Genomic DNA, 15,471 nt, shown 5'->3' with positions numbered 1-15,471 from the left:
TGCTAAATAACTGTTTTTGTTGGTGTGGTTGCAGCCAGACACTCACTCCTATTCCCTTTTCTTACTTTTTCCTCAGCAGCCTTTCGTTTGCTTTTGCCTCTCTGAAACTTTGTGTCAAGTGTTTTCTTGCCAGATCAAAGAATTTCTTACAAAGTTGAAGTCTGGAGTATCTACAATCATGAAAAACCTAGAAAAGTCATGGAATTTAAAAGGGGCAAATACACAATACAAATTCCCATTTTAACAAAGCATCTTAAGTATGTTTGGGTGTTTTGTTTGGGTCTCAAAGTACACAAAAAGTCTGAGAAATAATTTTGTGGAGTATGGAGAAGCCTGGCATGTCATACATTTTAGTTACAATATACTTTGGTAAATATTTACATCGATTTTTATAAATGCATATGGAGATGTTTGAGGTTATGCAGGGTCTTTAAAATTCACTTTAAAGACGTAATCAAGTCACATAACTGTGGAAAATCTATTTTCATTTTAAATGCATGAAAGTTTACTCAACTTTGTTGCAAGAAACACAAATACTAAAGTTGACGGTCTAGAACCATCTTGTGAATATTTATTTTACATATGATGCACTGTGTAACACACTAATGGCCTTAAAAAGAGAATACATAACATTTCAATTAAACACTGAAAGAAAGCACTTTTAAGTATTTTTGTGTCTGTACGTTATGTAAAGACAGGGTTCTAGTCATCACTGTCTTAATTTCACTCCCTTGTCTTTTTGTATCATAGTTTAGATTTAAGCCCCTTGCAATCAGCAATGAAAACCTGAGACTGCTGCATGTCTGTAGTTTAGTTTATGGTTTAGTCAACCTGTTAACCCTACTTTAGTGAAATGCTGATGTAGTTGGCATTGACATTATCTGCTTCTGTCTGTTCATCTCTCCCCTCTCACCCTTCTCCCTCCTCGCCCTCCTTCCCTCCATTAGATCCTCCCACCATGCCTTCCACCATTACTGCTCCTGTCCTAACCGGCTCCGTCTCCTCCACCTATGTGGATGAAAAGGGGCATGTCCTTCTCAGCTCCCCTACACTTGAAGCCCTACCTGAGAGTAATCTTGGTTCCATAGTGGGTGGGGCTGTGGGCGGGGCCTTGTTCCTGCTACTTCTGCTGTGTCTGGCGGGCGTGTGTTACCTGCGTAAACATCAGACCTTCCACGGGGATTACTACACCAAGCAGTACCTGGGAAACAACGACCTTCAGAAAGCCCCCACGCAGCATGAGCTCCACGCCGCCAAAGCTGGCAGCAGTTCTCACAAACAGGACCAGGATCGAGAGGAGTGGGGGGATCGCCATCTCAAACAAGAGCGTGAACGGCGTCTCCATAGCAACCATAACGGAGAGGATTATCCCTCCAATGGCTACACCAGGGCGATGAGGGAGAGCAATCAGCACCACAACCATCAGCAGAATGACCTCCGTGAACATGCACAGTATTCTAGTCCCCGGCAGGCCAGATGTGCTAGATACCCTCGATTACCTAAACCACAGGGAAACGGCTCCCCCTACATGTCGGATGACTGCTATGATAGTGGACCTGATGGCGACTATGTCTCCCACACTGATGGGTCAGTCATCTCGCGTAGGGAGTGGTATGTTTGATAAACTACCTTGTCCCATAAGAGCAGGGATATCAAGAAAACCCAAGGGTGTAGTTTTTGGAATTAGAAAAAAAAAGGTATTATTTCTCTTCTTTACGCACATGCACACTTCTACTAATATCAATTCTGTAGTTCTTGTGTTTGTTAGAGTGCCCTGATCAGCACTTGAGATGTGATATTTCTGTTTTTGATGTAGACGGACTGGACTGCACGGCCACTTTGACAGTAAACTTCCACATGCCTGGAGAAATGGCATGTCATTAGTTTATGTGTGTAGAGACTAATGTGAGATCATGATGTATCTGTCTCTGCCTTACTACATGGACTGCCAGTGTATTTAGTATTACTAATGTCTTAGCTTCAGTGGAGCAGTATCCCAGGGGACTCACAGTTCATGTATAGTTGTTGTATAAGAAGGGTTTACTGTTTTTTTTCTACAACATCAGCCCTCTCAGGCTCTGTAATACTTGATTTTTATTTCTGTGTATTAATATTACTGATGCTGGCTTCATGAGGAGACCTTTGACCTCTGATTATGACTGGCTAATGTTCAGGAATGGTGGTGAACCCATAACTGACAATGATTGCAGGATATTAAAATGGTCACAGATCTTTTTTTTTCTAAAACCCAGTGGAGGCACATAAGCTAATTTAAAATGGATTAATCTCACTTAGAAATCAGAATTTCTTCTCACTGAGTCATGCCAGATGCACGGTCTGTTGCAAAACTTTATTTTGAGCCACATTTTGATTATATAATCAACTGAAATGTCTTCTCTTTACATTACTTACTATGACTGGAGACATGAGAGTTTGACCCCTGATGTCCTAGCAGTGTCCTTTAAGGCTGATATCCTTGGATGGGAACGTTAAGAGCATTTTTCTACTACGTCCTCAGCTCATCCTCCATCCCCAGGAGAGTGGGGCAGAGAGGACAGGCAAGGAGGCCCACATGACTGAGGCATGAGTTATTGAACAGTTAGGCCTTGTTATGCAAACATGCTACAGATTTCTTTCAGTTCAACTAAGCTGAAATATTAGTGTTTCCCTTTGCTGTATAAGTGAGGAAACACTCTTTAGTTTACCTTAAAACATTCACTGGTCAGCTACCAGATTATAATGGATGTGTTGATAATTTGCACTCTGGCACTAAACCAGGAACCAGAGGTTCAGGAGAGCTTTCATCAGGGCCATTGTTGGAAGCCGGCTACAGTATGACAGCCACCATACGCTGGCCTCCTAGTCACAGAGTATTTTGTTACACAAAGGGATCATTCAAAAGAGTGACAAATACACACATACCACAAACAACCAGCAATGGACTAATTTCACTGCTCTTGGTAATCCGTGGAAACAAGACATGACTGTGTCACAATTACAATCTGAGACAGTAATAGGCTTACTGTTGCTTATCCATGTGTGCAGCTGAACACTCTAATCATGTTCACTACTTCTTTAATGTTTAACATTCAGTTTTACTTCCACACTTTGGACATATCAGGTCAACTAAACGAGACATTTTTGTTAAATTCTGCATTTACAACTATATTTTGGGTTGCTTTAAAATAACATCTCCTTTTTAATCCTTCAAATTTATCATACTTTGACGATAAAATCTGCTTCAATTTCAGAGCAGTCATGTTAAACTGTTGATCAAGACTTAAAAAAAAGCATTGCAGGACGTCCCAAGCACCCTAATTAAACTGAGGGGATAGCATTGCAGCATGTTGGAGTCTTTAGGTTAATGTGTCCAGTTCTTCATTTATTGAAAGAATAATAGATTCATAGTTTATTAGATTCAAAGACTAATTCCAGTTTATGTTTGATCAGGGACACAGAAAAAAAAATTAAGTATCTCAGCACACAGCATGGAGGAGAGCCAACAACTTCTTTCATGCCCACTAGTGTTTGTGAACTTGCCAACTCTAGACTTACAGTCAGCTACACAATATTTGCTGCCAGGTGCCAAATATTTGTATAACTTGTATGTATAAATAAGATGACAGTATTGCCGACTAGCTAACAGCTTGTATAAGTAGCGTATCACTGTTGTACACAGGGTCTTGTAGACAGACTTAGAAGTGAAAAGATGCTTTAGGCCACTTTTATATTGCAGTAACAGTTGTCAAAATTGGAATTAGTTATGCTGTTATGAGCTCTCACTAATTGTTTGTCAGGGTGTGAATTTTGTGCAGTGAATAGGCTGCTATTCTCATAGTGATATCTGATAATGTGCCACTGTTCCATGCAAGCAGAGAATATGAGCCTTTAGCTGCACAGTAAACAATAAACCATGCACTCAAGCATCTCATTCTTATTGGTACTTTAATCATCAGTAAAAATGAAATCAACACAAGTCCTCATTTTTACAGGTTCAGTTTGGTTTGCACAGGATATGAGGTTTTCTATGATTTTTGCCTCTTCCTAATTTATGCTCACAAAGAAAAGATCCTGTGATGAAACACTTAGATCAACATTTAAGACATGCAATCTTAAAATGTAATTATTGCAATTTTGATGAACTTATCCTTTAAATGGGGCTGTCAAGAAAAGGAGTTGCAACTTTTGAAGAACAAAATCTCATTTAGGTTGTTGATCCCAAAGCAAGGCGTTGTACTTTTGTGTGCCACTGATGTGTTTTCAGCCTATCTGCTCACTTAATGTGAGAGCAGAGAGCAACAGGAAGCACAGTAGCTTGAGCCCTTCCACTGTTTGCTTCCATGCTCTAAGACGGAAACGCCACTGATCAATACACTATTTTTGCCTGACTTGTCAGTTTGCAGCCCCACACCTGGATTAATGATGCTCTCTTTTACTGTGACATTTTGTTTAGAGCTCAGCCATCCATATCCTTACCTTCAGAAATGTCCTTCAGTTTGGATTAAATACAACTAGTGCCTTAGATAACTAGGAGAAGAAATTACTGTATGTTTTGTTATTGTTTACTTATGGATGTTGATGTTGCTCTGTGAGATTTATTTTCACTGCACATTATGTGTTCAAGGGACTGCTTTGTGCCATATTCACTTTTCACTTTTCTGTCACCTTGACAAATAATGATGCAGTACATTTACAAACCTAGAGGCATTAAAATACAAACAAAAAGACAAAGCTTGAATTAATTTTGATGTAAAATGAGTTAAACTATGTTTACTTCACAGGTTTTTGTCAGGGTTCTTTCTGTAAGATCACTGTTGTTAAAAGGAGTCTCATTGTCAATGGGTAGCACGTTGTGGTCATATTTCTTTTTTTGTATATACAGAAGAAAATGTAAGATTCTGGATGGAAAAAAATATTTACGTGAGTGACAACAGTGAAGCGTTATTTTGTCTCTTTGAGATACTTTAGTTCAATAAAGCACCTTAGCACCTGTGAGTTATTTTCCTCTGGAGGTTTTTTAAGCTTTGCAATTACTCAGACTGCTCAGTCTCTCTCTGCTCCTCTTTGTGCTTCCATAAATGACATCATCTCTAACTCCCTAACGCATAATGCCACATCCCCCCACCCCCTGTCCCCACACCCCATCCAGTGCGCACATGTGGAACGCTAGAAATGACGTAATTCGAATTCATGTCTCCTCACTTCACCCTATCTTCATTAGCCTTCAGTGTCCAAAAGCGCTGCGATATGGTGCTTGCGTTCCTCTCCACTGATGTTTCTATAGTCGTGGGAGATCTGACACCTCGTCACAAGTCCTGGTTCGCTTTGTTTCGGGGACAGAAAAGCCCTGGATGTTCCCCCACAGCTCGTCTCCTTTGTGAATTCACTCCCCTAGCCACCCCCCCCCCCCCCCCCTTTCTCCTACTGACTACCAGCTGGTAAAATTAAATGCTGAGTGTTTATGTCTGGCCCAAAGTCCCTACTCTCCAGCCCCATTGACTGTCCCCATGGCAACAAGCTCATCTGGAGCCGCTGATGGAGGCTGTCTCTTCCTGCAAGCTTTACCTGGACACACAAAGCGGAGGGAGAAGGATGTAGTGAGGGTATGGGAAGGCGGGTGGAGGGGCTCAGAGTTTAAACTGTGCTGCTGCGAAAGGCGGAGCGCAGAGGGGGAGAATTAGCCACTGGAATTGAAAATGGCCCATTACACCCTGCTGCACCACACAGAGCTCCTCAGGCTGTGAGGACACAACACGCTGCTGTGACCTTGGTGCTGTTTAGCTTGGACTCCAGCTCCTCAAGAAACACTTCTCTTAAAAGTCTCCATTTCAGCTGACCTCTCTGTCTTCTGTAGATCTAATGCTGGTCACAGCAGTTGTTGATAGTTTAACCTTGAAAGCACAGGCTCAGAAAAGTGCAGCCGCTCAGTCAGTGATGATGTCAGGCAGCTTACTTTAGATTTGTTTGAGACACTCATAGCAGATCAGTTGATTCACTTTCTGGCTGTAACACAACAGTTTCCAAGGATACTTTTCACGACACACAAAGGAGCCAACAAACATCTCTGTCAGCATGGAGGGAAGCAGCGCTGAGACTTTGATAATAACTCCTCAGCACAAGTGGGATCAAATTGTCTCCATCGTTGAGCTGAAAATATTGAAAAAGATATCAGAGAGGGAAAAATTACATGCCACCCACTGCTCTAACCTTCGTGGCCCACTCTACTGTTACACCAGCATCTGCCCCTCAAGGGATCTGTTGTCTGGGCGATAGCACAACCCTTGACCCTTGCTGTTAAAGTTGGGGGGTGGGGTGGGGGGCAGCAGGGGGTGGAGGAGTTGTCCTGCCACCACTTGCTCTCTCATTCCTCCTCAGCACAGCAAGATGTGAACTGTTAAATTCATGATGAGCCCGTCTGCTGCGCTGACCTCCAGAGCCTTTGCATGCACTTTCCTTCACAGTGATGATGAGGATGTGTGTCTGTCTGATATAGTGCTTAACTGAGGGAATCTGAAGAACGGGCTTGTACTGGAGCCAGATTCCAGTTTGGGGACAGTTGATCCACCAGTAGCGCCTCAAATCCCAGTCCCTCTAGAAGGGATGAAATTTGAACCAATTAAATGGTCATGCACGCTTAGTCTTGACTTTTTGTTCTCGGGTTTTCCTTTCATTAAACCCAAAAACTTAAACAAATAATTCACCCTCCTGTCTATAGTAGCTTTAAGATGCTCTACACAGTTTGGTTTTAAAACAGCTTTTAATCCTTGTCACATTACGTACGTCTGTCACCAGGCATTAAAGTGGCCAGCCTGACGGACTGCATTTTTGATTAACTCAAGAGGCTCTTGTCATAGTTCAGCAGCCATCAAAGGTAATCGAACGGTTATTAACTGTTAGAGGACAGCTTAAAGGGAGACGAGAGGAGCGGGGGAGGGGAGTAAACAGAGGAAGAAGTAGCTTTCAGAGGGTGAGCTCTGAAGTCCCAGCTTATTCAATCTGCATCATAATTGGACTGTTATTTAAGATTCTCATCCCAGCACATTATTGATTTTCTTCTCCCACCTCGGCAGCCAAATCAACTGGAATTGACCATCACACACTTTGCTTTTTCTTTACTCTGTCACCTTTTGTCCTCCAGTTCCTTCGGTGTCCCACAACCACGGTGTTACACATTACTGCTGAATGGCCAAAGCTTGCTGCTCTCAGAGTTTAATGCATCTTAATCACAATTAATCTTAATCCTCCTCCGTGGACAACATGGAGCACATGCAAGCATATGGTCAAACAAAGCTAAGACAAAAGGCATTACAAGAGCACTGAACCTGACACACATGAAACACAGATCGAGGACAATGATAATACGTGAAGGATGGAGGGAGCTGAGGAATAAAGTGATTTACAATACTGTTTCAACATGTACAGATTGTATTCTTCTAGATTAAAACCACAGCTACTTTGCTTCTATTACACCTATTACACCACCTCTTACATATTTAGCTTAGGTTGCTAGTAAAGCAACAGCCTGTATGTTACATTGATGGTATAATATTTCAGTGGTTTAGGCTTCTACTTTGTTCAACAGTGATTGGTAAGTTCTCCTATTTACCTCATTTTACAACAAGTTAAATTAGTCACACAGGGAATAGCCTAGCTTGGTTTGGTGTAACAAAGCAGCTAGCAGAGCTCTCACAGTTGAAATATGAAAATTTCCCGTTTATGGGCTGTTCAAAAGTTTCTTTATCTTGACAATGACAGTGTAGCTAGAGGCTAGGCTGAGCTAGCTGTCACGTTATGTTTCACAGGCAGATTTGAAAGAAGTTCTTATTTTCTCATTCACCTTTGGGTAAGAAACAAGGCTAAACATAAAGTGTGCAAATTATAAAAATATACCAATATAAAAGTACCAACAGAGTAAAGTAAGGCAACTGAATTAAGCACTGCTAAAGATGTGAGACAGTCCAGTTATTGCACTGTATGACATGATAAACCTGAAAAGTTTTAAGCATTTGCTAAAGTTTCCTATATTCATTATTTTGAAAAGCTATCTCTTGTCTATTGCTTCTCCATCAATGTCCAACAACTAATTTTAGTAACACCCAACGTGAAGTTTAAATAATCAAGGGCATTCATGGTTCTCTTTCATTTAGTTTCTGCTTCTCCTGTCCTCTTTTTGTCTCAGATATCTAAAACTTGGTAGGAGGCACTCTGCTTTGTCTCCAGGGTAAGAAGGAGAACAGAAGACACAAAATCACACTCAGAGCATTTTGTACTCCTTAGAACAAACTGTGCTCCACTTAACTAAACCCTTACAGGATGAAGGTATAAGATATAAAATATTAAACCTCAATAAAAGACATGCTCCCAAACCACAAAGGTGCAAAATTTACAAAACACTGACTGATACAAAGTCAACATGTCAGAACTGCAGAGTATATCTTAATTGTTGACTGGGTTGCTGGTCTAGTTTACTGCCTGTTTATAAACATGGACAGCGTGTCCTCCAAACTAAACTGAAGCCAAAATAACACTACATCAGACTTAAGCAGCTGATTCTTGTGTGTTTGTTCGACTTTCTCTTGTTGTTTCTTCTTTAATCTGTTCAGTCAGTGAAAAATGATAAAGAAACCACATCCTTTTTTTTGTTTCAAATAGCACATCAAAATTGAACTTCTTAAAAAATACTTGGGCTGATAAAAACTCAATATTATAATTGACATGCATTGATTGGTTTTATAGTTTGACAAAAGTCCTATCAGTCACAATCATAGACTGTGTATAGAATGGACAGCGTGGCTCAGCCATTTATCATTGTACAGTTTTGAAGCCAAAATACCGCCGTTTCAGGCGCAGCCATTGGTAGCAATTGCAGACAGTCTGCACAGTAGAGACGATGAGGTACTCTGGGGGAATCTGAGTGGAGCCAGGTGACAAAAATATATATTTTTTTTTCTTTTGAGAGTCTAATCACTTCTTGACTCTACCTCCCAACATGTTTTACAATCCTCGAAAAAAAAAATCACGAGAAAGGCATCTGTCAATCATCGTTAAACCTTACATAAAGCCTCGTTTTCAACCTCGTATAGCTAACAAAAACGAAACTCTTCAGAAAAAAGAGGACTTGAATACAAGACAGCCAAATAATGCCAAATAATGTCTTCAAAATCACCACAACAATTGGACGTGAGAAACATTTCTATGAGGAGTACTAATTTTTTAAAGTTTAACCACAGCCCATCTGGAATGGATGGAAAGCCAGATTTTCTAACCTGTACTGCAGCCAGTCACCAGGGGGAGCAGTTTTTGTGGTGACCTCACTTCGAGCCGAGCAAGCGGACGTCCATTTTTTTTACAGTCTATGGTTACAATACAGACAATGGGCTTCATTATCTATGCTTCAACTAATCAACAGTAGGAGCTCTAGATGTTATTTCTTAACATTTTGGGTAAAACCTGATCTTCGTCCTCTTATTCATTAGAATTCTTGTTCGTTATGTGTGATTCTGTTAGCCTTGTGTTGTCAAGTATTCTGTTGCTAAACTGACACTGTAGCTGTTGTTACTCTTATGACCTCAAGGTGGCTCAGATTGAAGTGGAACTGTGATCTTCACTTATGGCTCTTACTGTATGTTTTCTTTTTTCTTTTCATATATTTATTTGTGATAAAAAACATCATGTCTCACTCTCTCTCCCTGTCTCAGACCAGTCTCAGGCGGAGAGGTCAAACTCCATCACTGTGGCAGGAGCAGTGATGGGAGCGGTCCTTGCCCTCTTCCTCATTGCCATCTTCCTCATCGTGATCCTCACCGCCCGCAAGACCTCACCCCAAGCCTTCTCTGACAAAGTGTAAGTCTGACAAATAATTCATGGTGCAGAACAGGCTCGGTTGGTTAATTAATGACATGATACCTTGTGAGGTTGACTGAAGCCCATCTGCAGGTTCATGGAGTTTCTCTTCTCTCCCACGGAGCGTGCTGCAGCTTTTTAAGGCCCTGGAGCACAAAGTCTGCTGGACAAGGTTGAGGGGTGGCAGATAATTGCTGTCTTGGCAGCAGGCCCCATGTCCTATTTTTTCAGTGTGTTTTTATGGTACACAGCACTCGTTTTATCGTTAGAGCATAGAAGAATAAGTCTAAGGTTAAATTATTTACAGCAGGAGTGACTGACTTTAACCCCTTTGTCTGCGTTTGTGTGTGTGCTCTTTGTTTTGTCTGTCTCGGTTGTGTATGTTTTGAATAACGGAGGCTCGGGCTGACTTACAGGACCGACCACAGTCTTTATGTGGTCTGTTGCACATGATGAAACCCTTATGGCTTTGTTTTGATTAACTATGTTTCTTTTCAACATTTTTATGTCTACACAAAGGTGCAATTTATAAGCCTAAGTCTGCTGATTAACCTTGTATCCCTCATATGAACCTGTGGAGCATATTTGTAAGTTTGCAGGTTGATCCCCTCACCAATTCCTTCTGGGAGTGTCAATAAATCAACTCACTCCAGGGAAACACAGTTACATGTATCAGGCATGCCTCTAGGACAACAGCTAGCTGCTGGATAAGTGTTGTTTATTTCCATAATGTTTTGCTTAGAGTGCTAAATCTGGCCGTGAAAGTTGAAAAGAAGTCTGTGATGTGTGAAAGAAGGGCTGGAACAAATTGGAAAAAACAAGACGTACCTTTTAAACAGGAAGTACAAAGCAGGGATCATTACACAAGTCTCACATTGAATTAATATTGTTTTGTCTTCAGGTTTTCTGGATGACTCCCTTTGTTCATGGCTGTGGTATTTGCTCAGGTCTTTGTACTGAACAAAGTGCTTTTATGAACAGAGACCTTCTGACTTAAGTTGAAGCAAAATGTCCCCATTGACAACGCGCCCTTCAGGGAAAGATGAACAACTTTTACTGTACACATCCCTGTGAAATGCAAACTGACTGGTGATTCCATAAAGAGAGTGATACTCGCCCCCTCAGACGTCGCTGACTGAAAGCAGCATGAAGTGAAGGAGGGTGCTCAACATCCGTGCCTGGGTGTGGGCCCTGCATCACCACACTGACACTTTACAGGACGGTGAATCAGGCCACGTGTTGGTCTGTGGTCAATGCCACGACAAACTTAGCATCTTAAGTATGACCGTGGCTGGAAGTCCCTGTGGGATGAAGGAGGGGGCGGGCGGACGCAGGCCTCGTCCCTCTCCTTCATCACACACTGACACAAGTGTAGGGCATCGAGTCACTGAGAGCACCAACTGTAATCTCCCACCGCCTCTCATCCTGAGTCTGAAGAGAAAGAGCGGCATCACTGATGTACAGCGTTAGAAAATCGATGCCTGTCATGACACTGTTTTATGAATGGTCAAGGTCAGTTTGTAGGTTTAGGAGTAGATGGGGATTTCAATTAATGACAAAATGGACTTGACTTAAAATGGTTTAGAGGAACTTACACAATGGAGGATTTTGGAGCTGTCGTTGAAAATCTTCCAATTTCTTAACCATATGAAAGTTCATCACACTAACATCCTGTTTTGTCTCTGTAGGTATGTTCATGATGTGGTCAATGCCAGGGGATCCAGTTGATAAAAAGAATAAGAGTTGTATGAAAATAAAGGTGGTAGATGTACAGACAGGTTTTTAAATGATTAAAAAAATAATGTTAAAAAGGTGAGAATTAACTTCCTGAACCACATCTGCTTACACTGCTTATAAAACACAGCTTGATCAGTGGCCCAGAACTTCAAATATGATGATGGCTCTAGTATCAAACACTGGATGCATACAGGTTTATTGCATAAAAAGTCAAGAGAATGTTATTCATTCATGAGTGAATTTACATATTAGTCATGCCACTAATGCATATGTGAGTCCCCCAGTTGAGCAATCCTGGTCCAAAAGAGTCTGCCCCTGTCGGACATACTTGCCCTTCAATAAGGTCAAAGTTGTTTCACAGTGCACAGGGCACAAATGTATGTTTTTCAGAATGCCTGAATGTCATCACTGTATTATCATCAGGGCTGTTTAGTCAAGTTTTCAGAGGAAGCTTGTGACTCAGAGGGTTTTTCCTAAAGCAGCCCATTACTGAATTTATCCAATAATTGGATTTTCACCCAGCAGAAAATATAATTAAACTAATTGTTTCATGCTGTTTCTCTCTAATTACACACTTTTCGTTATCTGGGGTTCATTCTGGAGGATCTCTTCACTGTGATTTCTCTGCCTCTCTCCCTCTTAAAAGGATTGACCTTCCTCCGACACACAAGCCGCCTCCTCCCCACTGCGGGAGAGCACCGGCTGTTCCTCTGGGTGTCCACGCATCACAAGTGGCCTGGCTCTGTCAGGTAACCCCCACACCCCACCCCTCCTTTCCCTCTCTCTTTCATAACCGCTTTAATATCACATCAGTGCGTTTATCTGTACCTGAATCACTGTGGGTTTTTCACTACACCTCAAAGACGAACACAGAAGAGGTGTCGATACTGTAATTCACTGACGGATGTCATTATATGTTTATTTAGCCGGAGCTCTCATGGCTCTGCTTATTTAATATGTAAGAGAGTTTAAATTTTAATGTGTCCCAGCTTAACTGGAGCTTTCATAACCCTTCACTTTAAAGTCCCACCCCGAAAGAGACCAAAAGGAAACATTAATTCTGTTTCTACTGACACTGATTGGAGAAAACCTGTAATATAAAACTATTCAGTGATTTTCTTCAAGACCTGCTGTTAGATGCTTATGGTGTCCCACTATCTTTGTTGATTTGTCACCTCCAGACTCGCAGGGCAGAGCGCAGGTACGAGCTGACTGAAGGACAGAATCCACCTGCCCCAAGATCAGGACCACCTGCAGCAAAGAGTCCACCCACCAAGCAGCTATCCCGCCTGGAGTGGGTGTGTCACCAGAGCGGCACAGACCGGGTGTTCATCAACCACCGGGAGCATTATGTGTGACTGGGGTCCTGAAAACTTTACTCTGCCAGGGCAACACTGAGTTTACAGGCTTTGCATGATTCACTAGGCCAGAAATCATGAGGCCGAACAGCTGGTAGGATTTATCGTAGGAGCAACCAGACTCAGCCTTCATACAGCAGTTCTTCATATTGTCAAATGTTGTATGTGTTAAAGAGTGGTCCAACAGTTTAGGTTTTAGTTTTCAATTGGGTTATCATGTTAATAACATCTGCCTGTCAAATGTATAAGCATAGCTTTGCTGAGAATATGGTCTGGAAACACAGGGGGAACGAGCAAATCTAGCCTAACAAATTTAATTGAGTCAAAGATAGAGTCCTCATTGATTTGTCCAAGTTATGGTTTCAAGTCTCATCATTTGTTAACTTAATTAATAGTACATTTGTTTAATAATAATGAGCTGAAATTACAGGGCTAAACCACGCCAATAAAAAAACAGTGCCACACAAAACTTTGAATTTGGTAATAAACTTCTGTCAAATACTGCTAGAAGCTTGTTAATTAAAAAATAAAAAATAAGTGTGAGAGAAACATGGATATAAGTTTCCTTCACCTGACTTAATTAAAAATGAACCTTTAGTGGTGATAGCGGTGTATCAATACTTACCAATACTGAGCTTTGGTCGAAGCCAGGCTCACTCTTTCTCCTTTTCCATAAGCTTCCTAAACTAAGCTTGCTGCTAAAGCTAAGCTAGCTTACATGCTCTCCATTTGCTGAGAAAAACTGGTTGTATATCAGTTTTGTCAATTTCACAGTAGAGCCAGCTAACAGTGCACATCTTTTTAATAGAAATGTTCAACAATTCCTTCAGGTTTTCCTTTCTCTTCTGAAATCACGGCCCCTGATGGACTTGTTTACTAGGCTGCAGTTATTAATACATAGACTTAGGTAGAAGATGTGAGGGTAATACTTAGCTGCTTTCAGCTTAACAATATTTAGCTTTTTCTCACCTGCAGAAATATGAGACTATTGTCAGACTTATCGCTGGACCAAACCACCGCAGATCCAAAACTGCTTTGGTCCACTGAGACCAAATGTACTAACTGCCACACAGACCATGAAGGGATTAATTAAGGTGTTTTTATCTCACTTCTGTTATTTGCTATTTTAATTGTCCAGACAAAATGCTTTTTGACAGCAAAAATTGTAGATTTGTAAATGTGTACATGTAGCTGTCAGTGTAATTATGTAGAGTTATAACCTCGTACTAAACATGAAACTGTATTATAAAGGGTGTTTTGTAAACGGTTTATACTTTAGAAAAATGCACTTGTGTTGAGCAAACTTAGTGAGACTCATGGGAAGTGACTAATGAAGTGATTGTTGATGTTGAAGGTTTTTATACTATCATGCCTCTGTAAATAAACTACTGAGACTTTGTTTTATGGACCTGGAGGACTAACTGTTTTAAGTGCCATATTGACATTTTTGGGGGGTATTTACGGTTTAAAGTCTGTTAGATTTTCATGAGGTTCTGTGTTGTTTGATTTACATGTATGTAATAAAATGCACATTGTTATATAAAAAAGCACCATCTTTATGGTACTGAGGCATAAAACACCTCATCTGTCTGTCTTTATGTTGAAGGTGTTCAGTAACCTTGTGAGAGTAAACAGTGAAGGAGAATGGAGCTGAGTCACCACATGTGGAAACAAGAAGAGGTCCTTGAAGATTTCAAAGAGTTTAAAATGACGTGTGGAAGCTCTTTCAGAGAAATTCATCTCAAGGTCACAGTCACATTGTATCCTCTCTCATTCCCACAACTAGGAGTGTTAAATACCAGAAGCAATGTGTGTAGATGATACAATGTTGGGGTGAGGAAGCAGAGCTCATGCTGGATTGACACTGAAGGGATTGTTAACATCTTTGTCAGGAGTCCTTTATTCCTGTATATCTGTCACTGATCAGTGTGCCTCTGTCCTTTTGCCGTGGGTTGTGAATGACACTTTGTAAGAGTGACACCCAGTGGTCAAGTTAGTGATTACAGCCTCTGGTAAAAGCGTTTACTTCCATTACTTAATAAAGTAAATATGATCCCTGGGTGCCCTCTATTGATGAGAAATTCACTCTGTCTGACTTAAACTAAGTTTCACCGCAGACAAACGGTTAACTCCTGTCATAAATAACAAATAAGAGGAGTATTATTTTGCAAATTCAACAATCCCAAAGACAAATTAAACAAAAACCTAATTTTTCAAATTTAAATTAATATGCATAAATAGCTCAGGCTTAGATGCTCTCAAATATTTATTATTCTTTGCAAGGAGTTTTCTGTGTTATCTTGTTTGTGTATTAAATCAAACAGTATGATTTTCTTAAAAATAGGGGAAATTTTCTTACATTTCCCGACAAGATAATCTATTAAATCAGACCAGAAGAAATGACACCTCTTTTAAACAGAATATTACTCATTTCCAGAATCCTCGATCGCTATGGCTGCACTGTCCCTGTTATTAATGAAACTGTGTTTTGTTTGTTTGCTTTTTCCTTACTCTTTTAAGGCTGAATTGAGTC

General features: G+C 40.8%; 1 protein-coding gene across 2 annotated transcripts in view; it reads left to right on the top strand.

Annotated features, from left to right (window-relative positions):
- Positions 1-14,641, top strand: part of nectin3b (nectin cell adhesion molecule 3b) — a 34,259-nt gene extending 19,618 nt beyond the window's left edge. Inside the window, exons 6-8 of one of the 2 annotated variants that reach the window (XM_074672097.1) lie at positions 9,699-9,843; positions 12,227-12,329; positions 12,762-14,641. In XM_074672097.1, the coding sequence (XP_074528198.1) occupies positions 9,699-9,843; positions 12,227-12,329; positions 12,762-12,938 (425 nt within the window). In that variant the 3' untranslated portion in view covers positions 12,939-14,641. Of the gene's footprint in view, positions 1-947; positions 4,989-9,698; positions 9,844-12,226; positions 12,330-12,761 lie in introns of those variants that run through there. The other variant, XM_074672096.1, reaches the window with a different exon arrangement.
- Positions 14,642-15,471: the final 830 nt, after the last annotated feature.

This window comes from Halichoeres trimaculatus, unplaced genomic scaffold (genome assembly GCF_033239565.1).
Source record: "Halichoeres trimaculatus isolate MK-OKI-2021-1 unplaced genomic scaffold, fHalTri1.1 fHalTri1_scaffold_6, whole genome shotgun sequence".
Classification (NCBI taxonomy): domain Eukaryota; kingdom Metazoa; phylum Chordata; class Actinopteri; order Labriformes; family Labridae; genus Halichoeres; species Halichoeres trimaculatus.
The sequence above is the reverse complement of the archived record's forward strand: the minus strand, read 5'-3'. Positions and strand labels throughout refer to the sequence as shown.